This window comes from Elephas maximus, chromosome 2 (genome assembly GCF_024166365.1).
Source record: "Elephas maximus indicus isolate mEleMax1 chromosome 2, mEleMax1 primary haplotype, whole genome shotgun sequence".
Lineage (NCBI taxonomy): Eukaryota > Metazoa > Chordata > Mammalia > Proboscidea > Elephantidae > Elephas > Elephas maximus.
This window is the reverse complement of record NC_064820.1, coordinates 83010098-83026732: the sequence shown is the minus strand read 5'-3', so window position 1 is coordinate 83026732 and position 16635 is coordinate 83010098. Positions and strand designations below refer to the sequence as shown.

Genomic DNA, 16635 nt, shown 5'->3' with positions numbered 1-16635 from the left:
ACATTTACCATTTTAATTACGACACCGCCTCCCCTCCCCCCCCGCCAAAAAAAAACCTGTGTTGCTGTCAAGTTGATCCCAACTCATAGTAACCCAAAAGGACAGAGTAGAACTGCCCCATAGGACTTCCAAGGCTGTAATCTTTATGGAAGCAGACTGCCATATCTTTCTCATGTGGAGTGGCTGGTGGGTTTGAACTGCCAACCTCATGGTTAGCAGCCAACCACTTAACCACTGCACTACCAGGGCTCCTTACCATGTTAATTAAGGATGATTATTTTAAAGCACTTCAAATTTCTCTGAGATATAAACTCCAAATCGTAACAATTAACTATCTGGGCTCTTATCTCCAAGACAGCACAAATCTTCCCCTGTCTGATCCGTTCAGATTATTGCAAATTTAGTCATATTCAAATTGTAAAAAGATTGCCATATTTTTAACTATATAAGCAGTCACTGAACTTATACCTCATTATATAAAAATGATATAAAAAGTAAATCTGACTTTCTTGTAAAAATAATATATTTGCATTCCCTGCCAAAAGCTCAGTTGCAATTCCTTGAACATATTAACCATAAAAAGAAACAAATTTTTTTATATTAACCGTAGCTATTTTTAACTCATATCTGATGATTCTTATTTTCTAGATTTCTTGTTTTTGTTGGTTTTGTTTGTTGTATATTCATATTGTTTTTTTCTCATATGCATATTGCTTTTAAAAACTTTTTTATTAAAGTGGAAAAATAGAAAAGTACACATGTCAGAAGCAAATAACTATGAATTTTCACAAAGTAAACATAGCTATGTAACATAGCACCCAGATTAAGAAAGAGAAATCAGGGGACCTCATACCACCAAGAAAGAAGCAGAGTGTGTCTTTTGGACCCAGGGTTCCTGCACGGAGAAGCTCTTAGTCCAGAGGAAGACTGATGACAAGGACCTTCCTCCAGAGCTGACAGAGAAAGAAAACCTTCTGCTGGAGCTGAATTTGGACTTCTAGACTACTAGACTGTGAGAAAATGAATTTTTCTTTGTTAAAGCTGTCCACCTGTGGTATTTCTGTTACAGCAGCACTAGATGACTAAGACAGAATTACAGAATTTGGTACCGAGAGTGTGGAGCCGCTCAAACTGATACCTAGAATGTAGAAGCGATTTTGAAACTGAATGGTTAGAGGAGCAGCAGCAGCAGAGAACCTGCAGTGGCAGAGAAGTGGCATGAGTAGAGAACCAGCAGCAGTCAGCACTGGAGCAAGAGAGCTGAGTTCCCTTGCGCAGGAGGCTTCTTGGCACTGAGCAAGAGAGCTGAGTTCCCTCGCGCAGGAGGCTTCTTGGCACTGAGCAAGAGAGCTGAGTTCCCTTGCGCAGGAGGCTTCTTGGCACTTATCGGTGGAGCTAGGCTTGCTGACCCACGCAGCAAGAGAGCTGAGTGCCTGTGCACAGGAGGCTTCCTGGCAGATGGGGTGCCTCCAGGCACTTATCGGTAAGGCGGATGTGGGTGTGAGGCTGGAAAAGCTGAGAGGTCAAGAAACCAAGAAGCAGAAGCTGGAGAGAGAAGGAACAGAAGAAGCTGAGCTGCCTCAGTCTCAAAAGGTATGGCCATGACCTCGGGGGTTTCAAAGGGCGGAGCCATGGCCTCTGGTGTTTCCAAGGATGGAGTTGCCACTCAGATGGATTAGGAGAATGGTGCACCTAAAGCCAAGGGAGAAGAATTGCAGTCCCAATGGGCCTGGAAAGTGGAGCTGAAGCCCAGGGCTGAGGGACCTCCACTCAGAATCCGGAGATTGTGGCCAATACCCAGGGTCTGGACGGCAGGGCTATTGTGTAAATGGTCTCAGAGAAGAGAGGATTATTTTAAAGGCCTTGAGGGCTAATGTAATGTGTTCTGCTGACTTGTTCCGTGTCTACTATGCCTTCTTTTCCTCCATTTTCTCCCATTTGTAGTGGAAATGTCTAGCTTGTGCCTGCCTGTTCTACCATTGTACTTTAGAAGCAGATAACTTTTATTGTAGATTTCACAGATAAAGAGGAATTTTTAGATTTTGGTCTTGGAGCTGCTTTAAGACTTTTGCTGTGATACGATGAGGTGAATGTGTTTTACATGAGGCAAGGACATGAATTTTGGGGGGCCAAAGGGTGGAGTGTCATGGATTGAATTGTGTCCCCCAAGATATGTGTTAACTTAGTTAGGCCATGATTCCCAGTATTGTGTGGTTGTCCTCCATTTTGTGATTTTCCTATGTGTTATAAATCATAATCTCTGCCTTTGGTTACAGAGGATTAGGTCACATCCCTAATCTAATGTAAAGGGAGTTTCCCTGGGATGTTGTCTGCACCACCTTTTATCTAAAAAGAGTAATAACAGGGAAGTAAGCAGAGAGTGGGGGACCTCATATCACCAAGAAAGAAGCACCAGGAGCAGAGCCCGTCCTTTGGACCTAGGCTTCCTGCTCAGGGAAGCTCCTAGGCCGGAGGAAGACTGATGACAAGGACCTTCCTCCAGAGCTGACAGAGAGAAAGCCTTCCTCTGGAGTTGACACCCTGAATTTGGACTTCTAGCCTACTAGACTGTGAGAAAAGAAATAGGAGCTACTACTTCAGAAGCCCTCCCCTCTTGGCACTTTCTACTTAATGTCCTGCTGCCCCTCCCCAATGGAAACACTGTCTGTACCCTGAATGACACTGCCCCCCTCCCCTTTTAAGGAAAAAATTGTTGAACTAATGTGAGGCTTTGCATGATGGGCTTTGGTTTACTTATAGAATGTGACTAGGGTAATAGTACCAACCATCTGAATTCACTTAACCACCTCAGTTACGGATTGAGTTGATTGAAAGCTGGATTTTAACTTCTGATTATCTTTACTCCTAAGGTATAGAACTTTTCTAAACCAAAGACTGGGAGAGTTAGCAGGGGCTATACCTTTTGGCTGGCCCTGACCTCCAGTTATCGTTCTGTATTTTTGTGAATCTGCTGAAAGCTCCTCTCAACATCTAGACCTTTCAGCCTCCTCTTCTGTAATTAACACATGCTGTTTGGAGGAAAACCAACCCCAAATGCCAGTCACATTTCTAGGTTTACTACTTCTTCTGGATTTTAGCTGCATAACTCTTAACTACTCTTTTGGCTTTCCAATGCCTTCAAACAGGTAGGTTTCTTCCCCCGCGCCTTTCTTTCTTTTAAGATTTTCTAGTTCTCAGTGGGATGGGTGTTCCAAATTCCCTATTTAGTTATTACTGGAAGCAGAACTCTATCACCCTGTATTCCTTTAAAGGCTTATTTATAATGACATTTTTATCACTGGGGTTTGTGATTTCTCTTAAGCATCCACTACTAGCATTGATTGAAGTTGTTTCCATGTAATGAATTCCCCAAACAGTGCATTATGGTTCAAAATGAAGCACTTGTATGAGAATCTCATGATATATTTGTAAATCCTCAAATCTGAGTCATCTTCTTTTCTGAGGGAAAACTTTTCTTCACATTTGGCATTTATGGATATTTGATTTGAAGTAAAGTAACTTCTACAGGAGCCCTCGTAACGCAATGGTTAAGATCTAGGCTGTTAACCAAAAGGTCAACAGTTGGAACCCACGAGCTGCTCCATGGGAGAAAGATGTGGAGGTCTGCTTTAGTAAAGATTATAGCCTCGGAAACCTTATGGGTCTCTTCTGCTCTGTCCTGAAGGGTCACTGTGAGTCAGAATCGATTTGACACCGTACAACAACAGTTTCAACTACATGGCGTCTAGATAGGAAGTTTCAGAACACAAAAAAACATGATAATAGCTACTATTTGAATGTTTAATAGGTATCACATACTGTTCTAAGTGCTTGTGTAACCTTCACCAAATTGAATCGATCTTTATAACACTTTAAGATATAGATACTGCCCTTTTATGCATTAAGACAAGGAGAGATCAAATCAAGACAAGGGAAGATCCAGAAGATCTTTGATGGTAGAGGCAGCATCAATATCCAGTTGATTTCACCATGCTAGTTGTTTTTATCTAGCATCCATTCTGTTGGGGCTAGTGTCTGTTTTGATTGGTTGAAATCCTGAGAAAACATAATCCACACTAATACAGATTCAAATATAATACTAATGGAAATTAGTTCCCAATCTGTGTGGGAGGCTCATCTCATTCATTTCATTAACTTCATAAAAACATCAACATTTTGTTTAATCAATGGTTTTTTTTCTTTTTGATTCCAATTTAGAGAATTATGCAGCTGGTACATACATACATATAGTCAGTCAGTGAGTGGCAGAGCTGGATCTAAAAAGCTATACCATCATGCTCTTGTGGCAGTAGAAGCAAATTGAAATTTCATCAAAAAATAGAAAATTTCTTGAGGGGAATTCACTTTTAAATAATACTTGATATCATTAGCTAATTTAACTGTAAGCAGCATTTTTTTTCTTGTTTATTATCCTATTATCCTATTGCTAAAACTTTAAATATGTTATTTCAAATCACCTCTTTTAATTGGGGAAATTATACTAATTTATATAATAATTAAATGTTAAAAAAGAATTAGTTCACAGATGTTTAGTGTAAGGTCATGAAGTATTTGTAGAAGTTTTTCTTGATAGCTATATAAGATCTTTGAATCTTAATATTTAAGTACTTGTACGGGAAAGTAAGCAGTACAAATATGTTCTTTGTTAAAATAATGTGATTGAACTCTAAATTATGTTAATTGACAAAGGAGGAGAAATGAAATGAATAAATTCTTATTAAGAGCAGCTTTTTATATGCATTTGAGTATTTTATTTGCTAGTTATAGTGCTGTGTTCATTAATACAACAGTTTCATCCTATAACAGTTTCAGGTAGAGTTTAAGTATTTGATTAAAGTACACTAAAGATTGTAGGTAAGTGCTTATGCTTGGTGCGTTTAATTATTTGTGTATCATTTTATTGGTTTACTAATGCACTTAATCAGGAGCTCCATAATGGAACAATCACTCAAGTCTGGCCTTGATATAGAAGTGTATTTCAATTACAGCATTTTTTTTATAAAGCACAGCTGAGAAATAAGTAGTTTATTTTGAACTGTGTATTCCAAGGAAGGTGGTAATGTTATCTTTGTTAGTTTAATTTTTAAGATGCGTATTTTTTTAAATATTTTTCTTTATAAAGAATATAAGTTTTGTGAGTTTTCTTTGGATGATTTCTTAAGATTTTTTATTATTATTATTAAAAACAAACAAACAAACCTGAGCTTACATTATTCTTATTTCTTAGAATTTAAGTAAGCATGCATTTTCTGTAGGCATCTAGCAAAGGAAAAATATTTCATTAAGTGATATTAATCTATAACATTTTAGACCGTTTCCTTTATTGTTGTCTGATAAAAGTGGGTGAATACATGCAAGTTGCTTTTAAGTGATTTACTGAGTTTTTCTCTTTAATTAAACTTTTTATTTTGAGATAATCATAGATTCACATGCAGTTTTAAGAAATAGTGCAGAGTGATCAGGTGCGCATTTTATCCAGTTCCCCCCAGTGGTAACATCTTGCACAACTACAGTATAGTATCACAACCATGATAAGACTCAGAACATTTCCATCACCAGAAGGATCCCTCATGTTGCCATTTTATAACTAAACCCACTTCCATTCCCCATCCTTAACCTCCCAGCAACTGTCAATCTTTCTCCACTTCTGTATTTTGTCATTTCAATAATGTTATATAAATGGAATTACACAGTATATAACATTTATTGATAGACTTTCCATTTTGTCATTATATAATGCCTTGTTCTGTAATAATTTTCTTTGCTCTGAAGTATACTTTATCTGATAGTAATATAGCCATTCTTGCTTTCCTTTGATTAATGCTTGCATCTTACTTTCAACCTGCCTTTATCTTTATGTTTGAAGTGAGTTTCTTGCAGACAGCATATACTTGGGTCATGTTTTTTAATCCACTCTGCTGATCACTGTCTTTTAATGGATATATTTAGACCATTTACTTTTAATCTATTGATAGCTAGGTTTAAGTCTGCCATTTTATTTTTGTTTTCTGTTTGTTCTCTTTGTTTTTCATTTCTCTGTTCCTTTTCTTGCCTTCCTGTGAGGTGGTTGAACATTTTTTAGCATTCTATTTTTATTTATAGTGATTCTGAATATCTCTTTGTATAGCCTTTTTTACTTATGTATACCATGTATATTGGTGGTGTCATGTTAGCACTTTGAGTAGTAAAATTTTACCATTTACCTTCCTTTTTGTCTCTTTACCCTTCCTATTTTATAATGTAATATTCTTAAGTATGTCCTGTACCTGCCTTTTAGGACTACACTAACATTATAATATTTGCTTTGACCATCTAACATAATTTAGAAGAGGGGAAGGAAAGTCTATTGTATTTATCTGTGTTTTTCCTTACCATGTTATTTCTTCCTTCCTGATGTTCCAGGATTCCATCTTTTATCATTCCCTTTCTGTTCAAAGAACTTCTGTTAGCATTTTTTTTTTAGGTTAGATCTGCTGGTGACAATTTCTGTTAGTTTTCCTGCATCTGAAGATGCCTTGAATATTCCTTTATTCCTGAAGGTATTTTTGCTGTATACAGGATTCAGTGTTGATAGTTCTTTTCCTTCAGCACTTAAAAAATGTGCCACTTCCTTTTGTCTTCCGTGGTTTCTGATGAGAAAGCCTCTATCATTCTTTCTGAAAGTGCCATTTCTCACTCAGCTTTCAAGATTTTTTCTTTGTCATTAGTTTTTAGAAGTTTGACTCTGATATGTCTTGTTGTGGATATCTTTGGGTTTATGCTGTGTAGAGTTTGCTCAGTTTCTTGAATCTGTAGTTTTCTGTCCTTCGCCATATTTAAAGAGGTTTTCAGCCATTATTTCTGCAAGCACTTCATCCCTACCATCTTTCTTCTCTCCTTTCAGAGCCAAATGACGTGAGTATTAATTATTGTGTTACAGTTCCAGAGATCCCTAAGGCCCTGGGTTTTTTTCTCCAGTCTATTTTCTCTCTGTTGTTCAGACGGAGTAATTTCTGTTGTTCTGTGTTTCAGTTTACTGGTTGTTTCTTCTGTCCTCCCCACCTTTCAACCCCACCCCCCCACCCCAATTCTGCTTTTGATCTCATTCATTGAGTTTTTTATTTAGGTTCTTATATTTTTCATTGTAACATTTCCTTTTGGTCATTCTTTATATCTTCTATTACTTTGTTTAGATGTTCTCATTCTTTGCTGAGACTTACTATTTTTTTATTTGTTTCAAATATGCTCCTAATTGCTCACCGAGGCATTTTTATGATGGCTGCTCTAAAATCTTTGACAAATTTCTAACACCCCTGTCATCTCAGTGTTGACATCTATTGATTGCCTTTTTTAATTCAGTTTGGGATCTTCCTTGCTTCTGTTGTGGTGAGTGATTTTATAATGACAGCTGAACATCTTGAGTATTATGGGACTCTGGAGCTTCTTTAAATCTTCTGTTTTAGCCGGGGTTTTTTTTGGTACCACTACAGCAGGAAAGGTGGGAGCACTGCCCCTCTAATATCAGGTTGAAGTAGAAGTGCAGTTTCCCAACTCAGCCTCTGTTAATACCTCAGGGAACTTGTGCTCATAGTTACCACTAGGTGAGTATGGGAATGTCGACTGCTGCTAGTCCTTCTCTGATACCTCACTGACTGGGAAGGATAAGAGTGCCTCATTAGTGCTTTGTATGTGTCTTCCACTGACACTCTGTTGGGGGTGGGAGGGATGGCCTCATTATCACTGGGTGGTTGTGCTATAATTCCTGTCTGGTAGGTCTCCTCTGACAACAATCCCAGTGGGAAGGGATAAGGTTGCCTTGTTACTGAAGGTTGAGTTATAAGTCCAAGTTCTCCATGTGGTCTCTACTGATATTACAGTGAGGCCTCGTTACCTCCTCTTGGGATGAAAGTCTCAGTCCCTAATGTACCTTCTCTGACACCACCCCAGCGAGGTTGTCTGGATGATTCATTACAGCCTGGTAAGGATGGAAGCCTTTGCTGGTAGGAGTGGAGTGGGACCATAGTTTTTCTGTGGTGTTTAGCTGCAGTAGAGTGGTTATTTTCTAAAAGTTTTCCGTCTTGCTAGGCTCTTACTTTCTTGGTCTATACTGAGCAGGTTTTTTGAGGGGGATGGGGGTGAGGGTAGGATTGTTTTATCTGCACTTGGAGTTTCTTGGTTGCTAGCTTTTCCAGTATCAGATCTTGTGCTGAAATAAAAGAAGCCTAGAGAACTCACCGTTGTGTCATTTTGGGGTCCTGAGATCCCCATCCAGTCAGGCCTTCTTCCTTTTACCTTTCAGAGTCTTCTTATGTTTGTTTTATATGTAATATTTAGGGTGTTTCATTGTACTTAGTGAATAGGGAAAAGAACATCTCCATCTTTCTGGAAGCAAAAAGTGTGTTTCCAGTAATTGGTAACAGAAATTACCTCTAAACAGTTAAATTTGATGTACATGAATATTATTGTATGATTGTGTGCTTTGTTTTTTATTTATTTTTAGGATTAAAGGAGCCCTGGTGGCATAATGCTTAAGAGCTATGGCTGCTAACCAGAAAGGCTGGCAGTTTGAATCCACCAGCCGCTCCTTGGAAACCCTAGGGGTAGTTCTGCTCTGTCTTATGGGGTTGCTATGAGTTGGAATCGACTCGACGGCAACGGGTGTGGTTTTTGGTTTTAGGATTAAATGCCTATAGACAGGTTTTATCGACAGAAACAAAGAGTTCAAAACAAAAAGCGTGCAACAAAAACATAAAGTCAACTCCTATGGATATCCATAAATAAAAAATTGAGACTTTTTCTTGACAGCACAGAGACCAACTTAATCTCTACGTTTTACCTGTCATGCTTTATTACATTTGTGTGTGTGTGTGTGCTGTAGTTCAAACAGTGCTCTTCTTTCTTCAGACCCTTTGGTCCAGTTACACAGTGACTAACAGTTTGTTGAGATAGTTTCCAGTTTTTAAGTAGTCTTATATTATAGGATTTGATAGAATCTGATGGTCAGGTTTTCCCTTTGGGCAATTATGGGTATGTATATGTAAATATAAAACAAGCATTATATATAGCACTGAAGTGCAGTTATTGTGCTATAAAATATGAGAAAAAGCAAAGTCTTTATTCCATTTATACAGTATAATAATTTTAAATTGCCTCAACAGTAGCATTCTACAGCAGAATGTTCTCATTAATGTAGATATCTTTTAAAGTTTTCTTTGACTATAAAATATTTGGACCCTTGAGGGCCTGAATTAATCTTGGAATTGGATTTCTTTCCTTGCAGGATGAAGGTCTAGAAAACAATGAGAAGAACTTCTATGAGTCTGATGATGAAGAGAAGGAAAAGACTGACAAAAGAAAGAAGCCATATGTTATGGATCCGGACCATAGACTTTTAATTCGAAACACAAAGCCTTTGCTTCAGAGCAGGAATGCGGCGGTATGACAAAACCCTTATAAGAAATAATTCATGAATTTATTTTAAAGGTGGTTAAATGATCTAAATTCAGTAAACAAGTCTTTAATTTTTGAGTGTAATAATGGAACATTTTTTTGTTTGCTTATTTACACACCAGAAAATGTAACAGATAGTTGACAGTACAGTGTGGAATATAAGCTATAAATTTCTGGAAAGTAATGGCTAAATGCATTTTGGCCTTAAATGTTACCAAGAAGGCAGACATTAAGGTTTGGTGACAACACCTGCTTTGATCATTGTATGCCTAATGGACTTCATTTCCTTTTTTGTGGTTTTATTAATAGGCTTTTCCTAAGATAGGAGCTCAAGATGTTTCCCAGTTAATTAGATAATTCCCTACACAAAGACTATGTATATTTCTCAGTTACTTTGTGTACTGTGGTCATGGTTGACAGTTAATTGATCTCATATCAGTTCATAGTACTAGTGTCTACCTGGTAGAATTCTAAAGAGACTAAAGTATAACAAAAGCAGTTAGCATAATGCCTTGCACATAACAAATTTAAACTGGTAGTAATAGCAATTTAAAAGTATCTTCATTTGGGTGCTAATTTTGTTTTGTTTATTTGTTTGCTTTTATATCTTCTTATCTTAAACCAAACCAAACCCATTGCTGTCAAGTCGATTCCAACTCATAGCAACCCTATAGGAGAGGGTAGAACTGCCCCATAGAGTTTTCAGGGAATGCCTGGTGGTTTCGAACTGCCAACCTTTTGGTTAGCAGCCATACCACCTCTTATATTTCAGAAGAGTACGTGTGCATTATAGAAAATTAGAAAATACGGAGAAGCAAAACTAAAGAATTGAAACATCACATTCCCATTACTCACAAATCACCGTTTATCAAAAATCACTTAGTGCATTTCTTTCTAGATTTTTTTTTCCACGTAGATACACATATAGTCACATGCGTAGGTAACTATACATGTACATATATCTATTTTTTAACCAAGATAAAAATCACACTGTATATTGTAACCTCTTTTTTTGCTAGTCAATTCTCTCTACCTTTCTAGTTCTAAATCTTCGTCTTGTTTAATACCAATTTCTTTCAAATTATCCCTTATAGATAGTTTATCCAAACCTGTATCTGAATACATTGCATCTGGCTTTTATACCTTTAAACCTCTCAAGTCTAGTAGAATGTTTGTGGCTGCTTTCATAGCGTCACTTAATTCACTCTTATGTACTCTGGATTTCTAGCTAACTGGAGGTTATACCTAAAGGTTTGATGGATTCAAGTTAAACACATTCTTAATTTTTTTTTCAACTAAAAAAATTTTTAATGAATTGGTCTGCTCAAATGGTAAAAACTTTGAAAATGAGGAATTTCACTTGAATTACTTATAAGCTTTCTCGCAATATGCTTTGGATTTTAGATCTTAGAGCTTTGTACTGCTTAATTATTAGCTGAAGTCTTTATCTTACACCTACTAATTTATTTTCAAATAGTTATTTAGTAACCATCACAGTGTTAACAAAAATATTATTTCACTCATGTTGTAAAATATGTACCCTACCTTAGCCAAATGCTAGCTAGGTAAATCTAATTTGCCACCTGAAACTGTTTTATGATGGACTATTAGTATAATTTTCTCTTTGAAATTGTTTTTATAGTTCAAATACTTACTGATCAAAAATGCTTTGAAAAGGTGAAATAGTAGTTTGGACTTTTTGTCCCAGTATGTTTTGGTATCCTGCTTATTTGATGCTGCTAAATATAGGTAATGTCTAACTTTTGAAAGATTGTGAGTAGATTTTTTCATCTTAGTCTCAAGGTACAGGAGAGACTTTCAGAATTTGTTTCAGGAATCCTAATTGGTCATTTCTGTGTAGATTGAATTGGAGATAAGAGATACTAGAAGCAGAATGTTAGGAGGCTAAATTTTAACAATCTAGATGAGGTGATAGTGACATGAATAATTAGCAATAGGGAAGTGCTTACATGATATACTTTTTTTATTAACAGGATTAATATAACTGGAAAGCCTATGGAGTAGTGTATTTTTAGTCTTTTTGAACTTTAGAGTTATGGGCTTCTACATATTAACACAGTGCCGTCGAGTCGATTCCACCTCATAGCGACCCTATAGGTCAGAGTAGAACTGCCCCGTAGAGTTTCCAAGGAGTGCCTGGTGGATTTGAACTGCAGGCCCTTTGGTTAGCAGCCGTAGCACTTAACCACTACACCACCAGGGCTTCCTTCTACATATTAGACTATAAATTTCAAAATGTGTGTATTGAAGAAACTTGAAACTCTCAGATGGGTCATTTCTGAGGGAAAAGGTCATCTAGCCCCTTTGGATTTGGGAGTGCCCTAATTCATGCATTAGAATAGATGATACGCTAAGCAGAAGCTAGAATCTTTAAAAAGCTGACATGTATAGAAAGATTCGTTTACGTTCTTGCCGATAGGATTGGACTTACTGTTTATAATAGAAAAATAATTTATCGGTAAAACACATTAAAATTAAGTTTTAGCTTTCTTTTATAGCATATACTAATACTTATTAGTCAGCTGTATGCTTTAGTATTTTTTAAAATGACTACCACCTACTTGTAGATTAGGTCAATTGTTAATTGAGATTTTCTTATTTTATAAGATTTGAAATTGGAGAGTTCTGTAATTAATCTTTGGGTCACAAGTGAAGAAGTGAGATATCCTTGATCTCAAATTCCCAAATAATGTCTGAAAGCATTAAATCAGTTTTGTCAAAAAGTACAACAAAATGCATTAGCACCTTGTAAACTGTATTTTTAAGATTTTTTCTTAGTTTCAGAAGACACTTACCTTGAGCACCCTTGTGTGCTGCATGCTGTTTAAAAGCCAGTTGCTGTCAAGTCAGCTCTGACTCGTGGCAGCCCCATGTGTTTCAGAGTAGAACTCCATAGGGTTTTTCAATGACTGATTTTTTTGTAAGTAGATAGCCAGGCCTTTCTTCTGAAGTGCCTCTGGGTGGACTCAAAACTCTGGCCATTTGGTTATCAGCCGAGTGCATTAACTGTTTGCACCACCCAGGGACTCCATATACTATTTGTTATTGTTAGCTGACATTGAGTCAGCCCTCAGTTCATGCTGATCCCGTGCATAACGGAATGAAATGCTGCCTGGTCGTATGCTATCCCCACGATCAGTTGTGGATTGGACCATTGTGGCCCATCGGGTTTTCACTGGCAGATTTTCAGAAGGAGATCACCAGGCCTTCCTAGTTCATCTTAGTCTGGAAGCTCTGCAGAAACTGGTTCAGTATCATAGCGACATGCAGGCCTCCACTGACAGTTGGGTGGTGGCTGCACAGGAGGGAGGTACATTGGCCAGAATGAAACCCAGATCTCCTGCATGGAAGGTAAGAATTCTGCCATTGAACCACCGCTGTCCATATACTATTTAGGCACACGTAAAACTCCTGCCATATATTTGTTAGAACTTTATAGATCAAGTACAAGTAAAGTAGCATTAATATATCTTCTGCGCCAAAGACAAGATTATGTGACTTCTGTATCTCTGTCTTTGTAATCGTCACATGTGAAACTGGATTCCTACAGTGAATGGCAGGTTCGTCGTGTCGATCTGTGAACCTAAATGTAGAAGCACGTAGAGGCATGTTTTGTGACAGAGAAATTCTAATCACTCTTATGATGGTTTTGAACCAAAGACTGTCTTTAATGTTCTACATTTTGAAAAACAAAGATCATTCCAAATACTGCTTCTTTAAATGTGTTGTTTTAATAAAGTTCCTTTAATTATAACATAATTGCACTGATATTTCATTACCTTGGCCTACTTGATCCTGTTATTATAAAGCATCTGGCTTCATTTGAAAAGACATACTTACAATTTTTAAAAAATTCCCAACCTTAAAACAGCAGCAGCTGCACTAGAAGGAACATGGCATTTGGAATGCCATGTTGAGCTCTGCCACATACTCACTATCAGACCTTGGGTGGGTCATTTAACATCCGTTTTCTTTTCTAAGGGCATCTTAGTTTCCTAGGGCTACCATAACAAATTGCCAAAAGTGGATAGCTTAAACACAGAAATTTACTCTCTCACAGTTCAGGAGGCCAGAAGTCCAGGATCAAGGTGCTGGCAGAATTGGTTCCTGCCATGCCTCTCCTTGCTTCTGGTGGTTGCCAGGAGTCCTTGGTGTTCCTTAACTTTTAGACATACAACTCCACTCTCTGCCTCCATCTTTACATCACCTTCTTCTTTGTGTGTCTGTGTGTGTGTTTTGTCTTATAAGAAAATATTAATTGGATTTAAGTTCCACCCTAATCCAGTATGATCTCATCTCATTCCTTACCCATCTGCGAAGATCTTATTTCCAAATAAGGTCACATTTTAAGGTTCTGAGTAGAGGTGGATTTTAGGGGATACTGTTCAACCCACTGGGGCCCTGGTGGTGCAGTGGTTAATAGCTATGGCTATTAACCAAAAGATCAGCAGTTTGAATCTATCAGGCACTCCTTGAAACCCTATGAGGTAGGACTATTCTGTAGAGTTGCACTGAGTCGGAATTGACTTGAAGGCAGTGGTGTTTTTCGGTATTCAACCTGCTGCAGAGGATAATAACAGATTTCATTTTATTTCACAGGAATTTTGTAGGGGGTAAAGGAAGTAACATGTATGAATCTATTTTGATGCTATAGAGTTCTCTAGTGTTCATAGTCTCTGTTGTTTTCATGCTTTATCTTTTAGGTGGTTATGGCAGTTGCTCAGCTCTTTTGGCATATATCACCAAAATCTGAAGCTGGCATTATTTCTAAATCACTAGTGCGTTTACTTCGTAGCAATAGGTAGGTCATGATTTTATATATGCTTTTTATTTTGTATTCCTTGAACAAATAGAATTGTCTTTGAGGCATTTTTCTCTGACTGTATTTTATCAATAAGATTTCATACTTAAGGAGATCATCATAATAGGCTTTATACAATTTATCTCAAACTTAGTGATAAATATTGAAGCTTTTTTTTTTTTTTAACTTAAAGTTCCAAGAGCTTGAAACTATTCTGTGGCCTGTCACCTATGTAGTATATGCTGTCAGCAGTAGCCTAGTCTTAGTGTTTGATATTTCTAAGTGTGACAATAATGATGTTTGTGAGTTCTACAAGATTTGGAATCATTGAAAAATATACTGAGGTATTGTCAGACTGACTTAATCAGTTTATTATATATGATTTTATATGAAGCAATACATAAACTATGTAGTTTAGTTTATAAAAGAATTGCTGCCTTCTATAAAGTGGCAATATTTAACTACTGCAGTTTGCTCCATTTTCAGAAGAGAACTGTATCCTTAGTAACTACTTACTTGAAGTAAATGCATGTTCTTTTAATTTCCTATAGATGATAGAAAAAGGAAGGAAGGAGGGAGGAAGGAAGGACATCTATGTCTTTAATTTTAACTTCTGGTGTTTCAGCAGCTCAGGGCAACAATTCAAAAAACATCTGTTGAGTTCCTATGAGATATAATTTCAGAGTTTAAGATTAGTTTTTTGCCTTTTTGTTTTTTCTGTGTTCAAGAATGCATCTTTGTTTTAGCTCTTTAGCTTACCGTGGATCTTTTGCAATACTTAATATTTTTCTAATTAAAAATTTGCTAACAGTGTCGTTATATATAAAGATACATATTTGTTTTTGTCCTTAACTGGAACTTAGTGCCACAGCTTTAGCCCTTGACTGGCTTTTGCCTTCCTTTAGTGACGAATGAAATACTATTTTCTGTGTGTTCCTGTTCTCGCCTGTCTTTATACATAGCCGTGCTTTTCTCTGTTATCAGTTCAATGTTTTTTTCTTTTTTTATTGCTGGTTAAAGAGAAGTCAGAAGGTTCTGCAATGAGCCATCACATGAAGCTTTATACCATGTTTAATATTATCTTTGTTTCTTAGATATTTGGGCATTAAAATAACATGATTTTTTAATCTGGCCTTTGACTCTTAGCAGGATTGTGTTATACAATAAAGCCACTGATCAGTTTATACTAATGCTACGGTTATATTTACCTCAGTAGCCGTACAAATACTTCACTTGCAGGTGTTCAGAGTAACTACAGTATTGACTTTATACCTTACAAATACAGTACTATAAAGTTCGTTTTAACTTTTTCTCCTGATAAATCTAATTTATTAGTAGTTAGAGGAAAAAAATGTGTTTAAAAAGAAGGCATAAATATCTAAGATTTCTTAAAAACTTTTTGATATTACATTTAAGAGTTCCATTCAGTGTGAAATTTATTGCTGATTATTTTTCTTTAGTGTACTGTTTACTCAAAAGATATTTTATTGGAAAATATACCCAGTGAAACTTCTTCTTTAATTCCTAGGGAGGTGCAGTATATTGTCCTACAGAATATAGCAACTATGTCAATTCAAAGAAAGGTATGTCCATTGTGAACACATAATTTAAGGGAAGAATGAAAAAATTAGTACCACAAATGCATTTATATATGTTATTTTTATAATTTAGGGTATGTTCGAACCTTATCTGAAGAGTTTCTATGTTAGATCAACTGATCCAACTATGATCAAGACACTGAAGGTATGTATGCTTTTATTTTTCAGATCTGTAACACGTTTGCTTTGAAGAAATATTGCTAAAGCTTCGAGCATTTTCAGAATGGAGCCTTGCTTTTTAAAATATAGCTACATTTAAGAATTTTCTTTGTACTTTCCTTACTGTATTATTATACATTAGTTTTGTGCAACTTTGTGGCAGCATAAAAGTTAAGACATACTGTCTATGCCTGTGTATACTGGAGATAAGCAAGTAAATAGATAAAATCACTATCCAACTGTGCTTTTTAAATTATACATGTTTGAATGGAGTGTTGTGGAAAAACAGAAAGGTAGGGCTAATTCTTTGGGATATTCAGAAAAAACTTTTGTGGAAAGATGATGTTTGGATGGGCCTTAAAAAAATAACATTTTTGTGAATTTTTTGTCGTTAGTTGGTAGGTTGCCTGGGAGGTTGGAGGTTTGGGAATAGGGAGAAAGCAGTTTATGTTAACACAAAGAATTACTATGAAAGAGTGTTGTGTTCGCGGAAGATAACTGTGGCCTAGTGTGCAGTTAGCAATATAAAGCTATAATAATTAAAACAGTGTGCTATTTACATAGATAAATAAGTGAAATAGACTAGAGAGCCTGGAAACAGACCTG

At 36.6% G+C, this 16635-nt stretch overlaps 1 protein-coding gene across 1 annotated transcript in view; it reads left to right on the top strand.

The window, feature by feature from the left end:
* AP3B1 (adaptor related protein complex 3 subunit beta 1) overlaps nt 1-16635 on the top strand; it is a 285822-nt gene that overhangs the window by 131117 nt on the left and 138070 nt on the right. Inside the window, exons 8-11 of the mRNA XM_049866363.1 lie at nt 9281-9436; nt 14175-14272; nt 15801-15855; nt 15944-16015. Coding sequence (XP_049722320.1) covers nt 9281-9436; nt 14175-14272; nt 15801-15855; nt 15944-16015 — 381 coding nt within the window. The remainder of the gene's footprint in view (nt 1-9280; nt 9437-14174; nt 14273-15800; nt 15856-15943; nt 16016-16635) is intronic.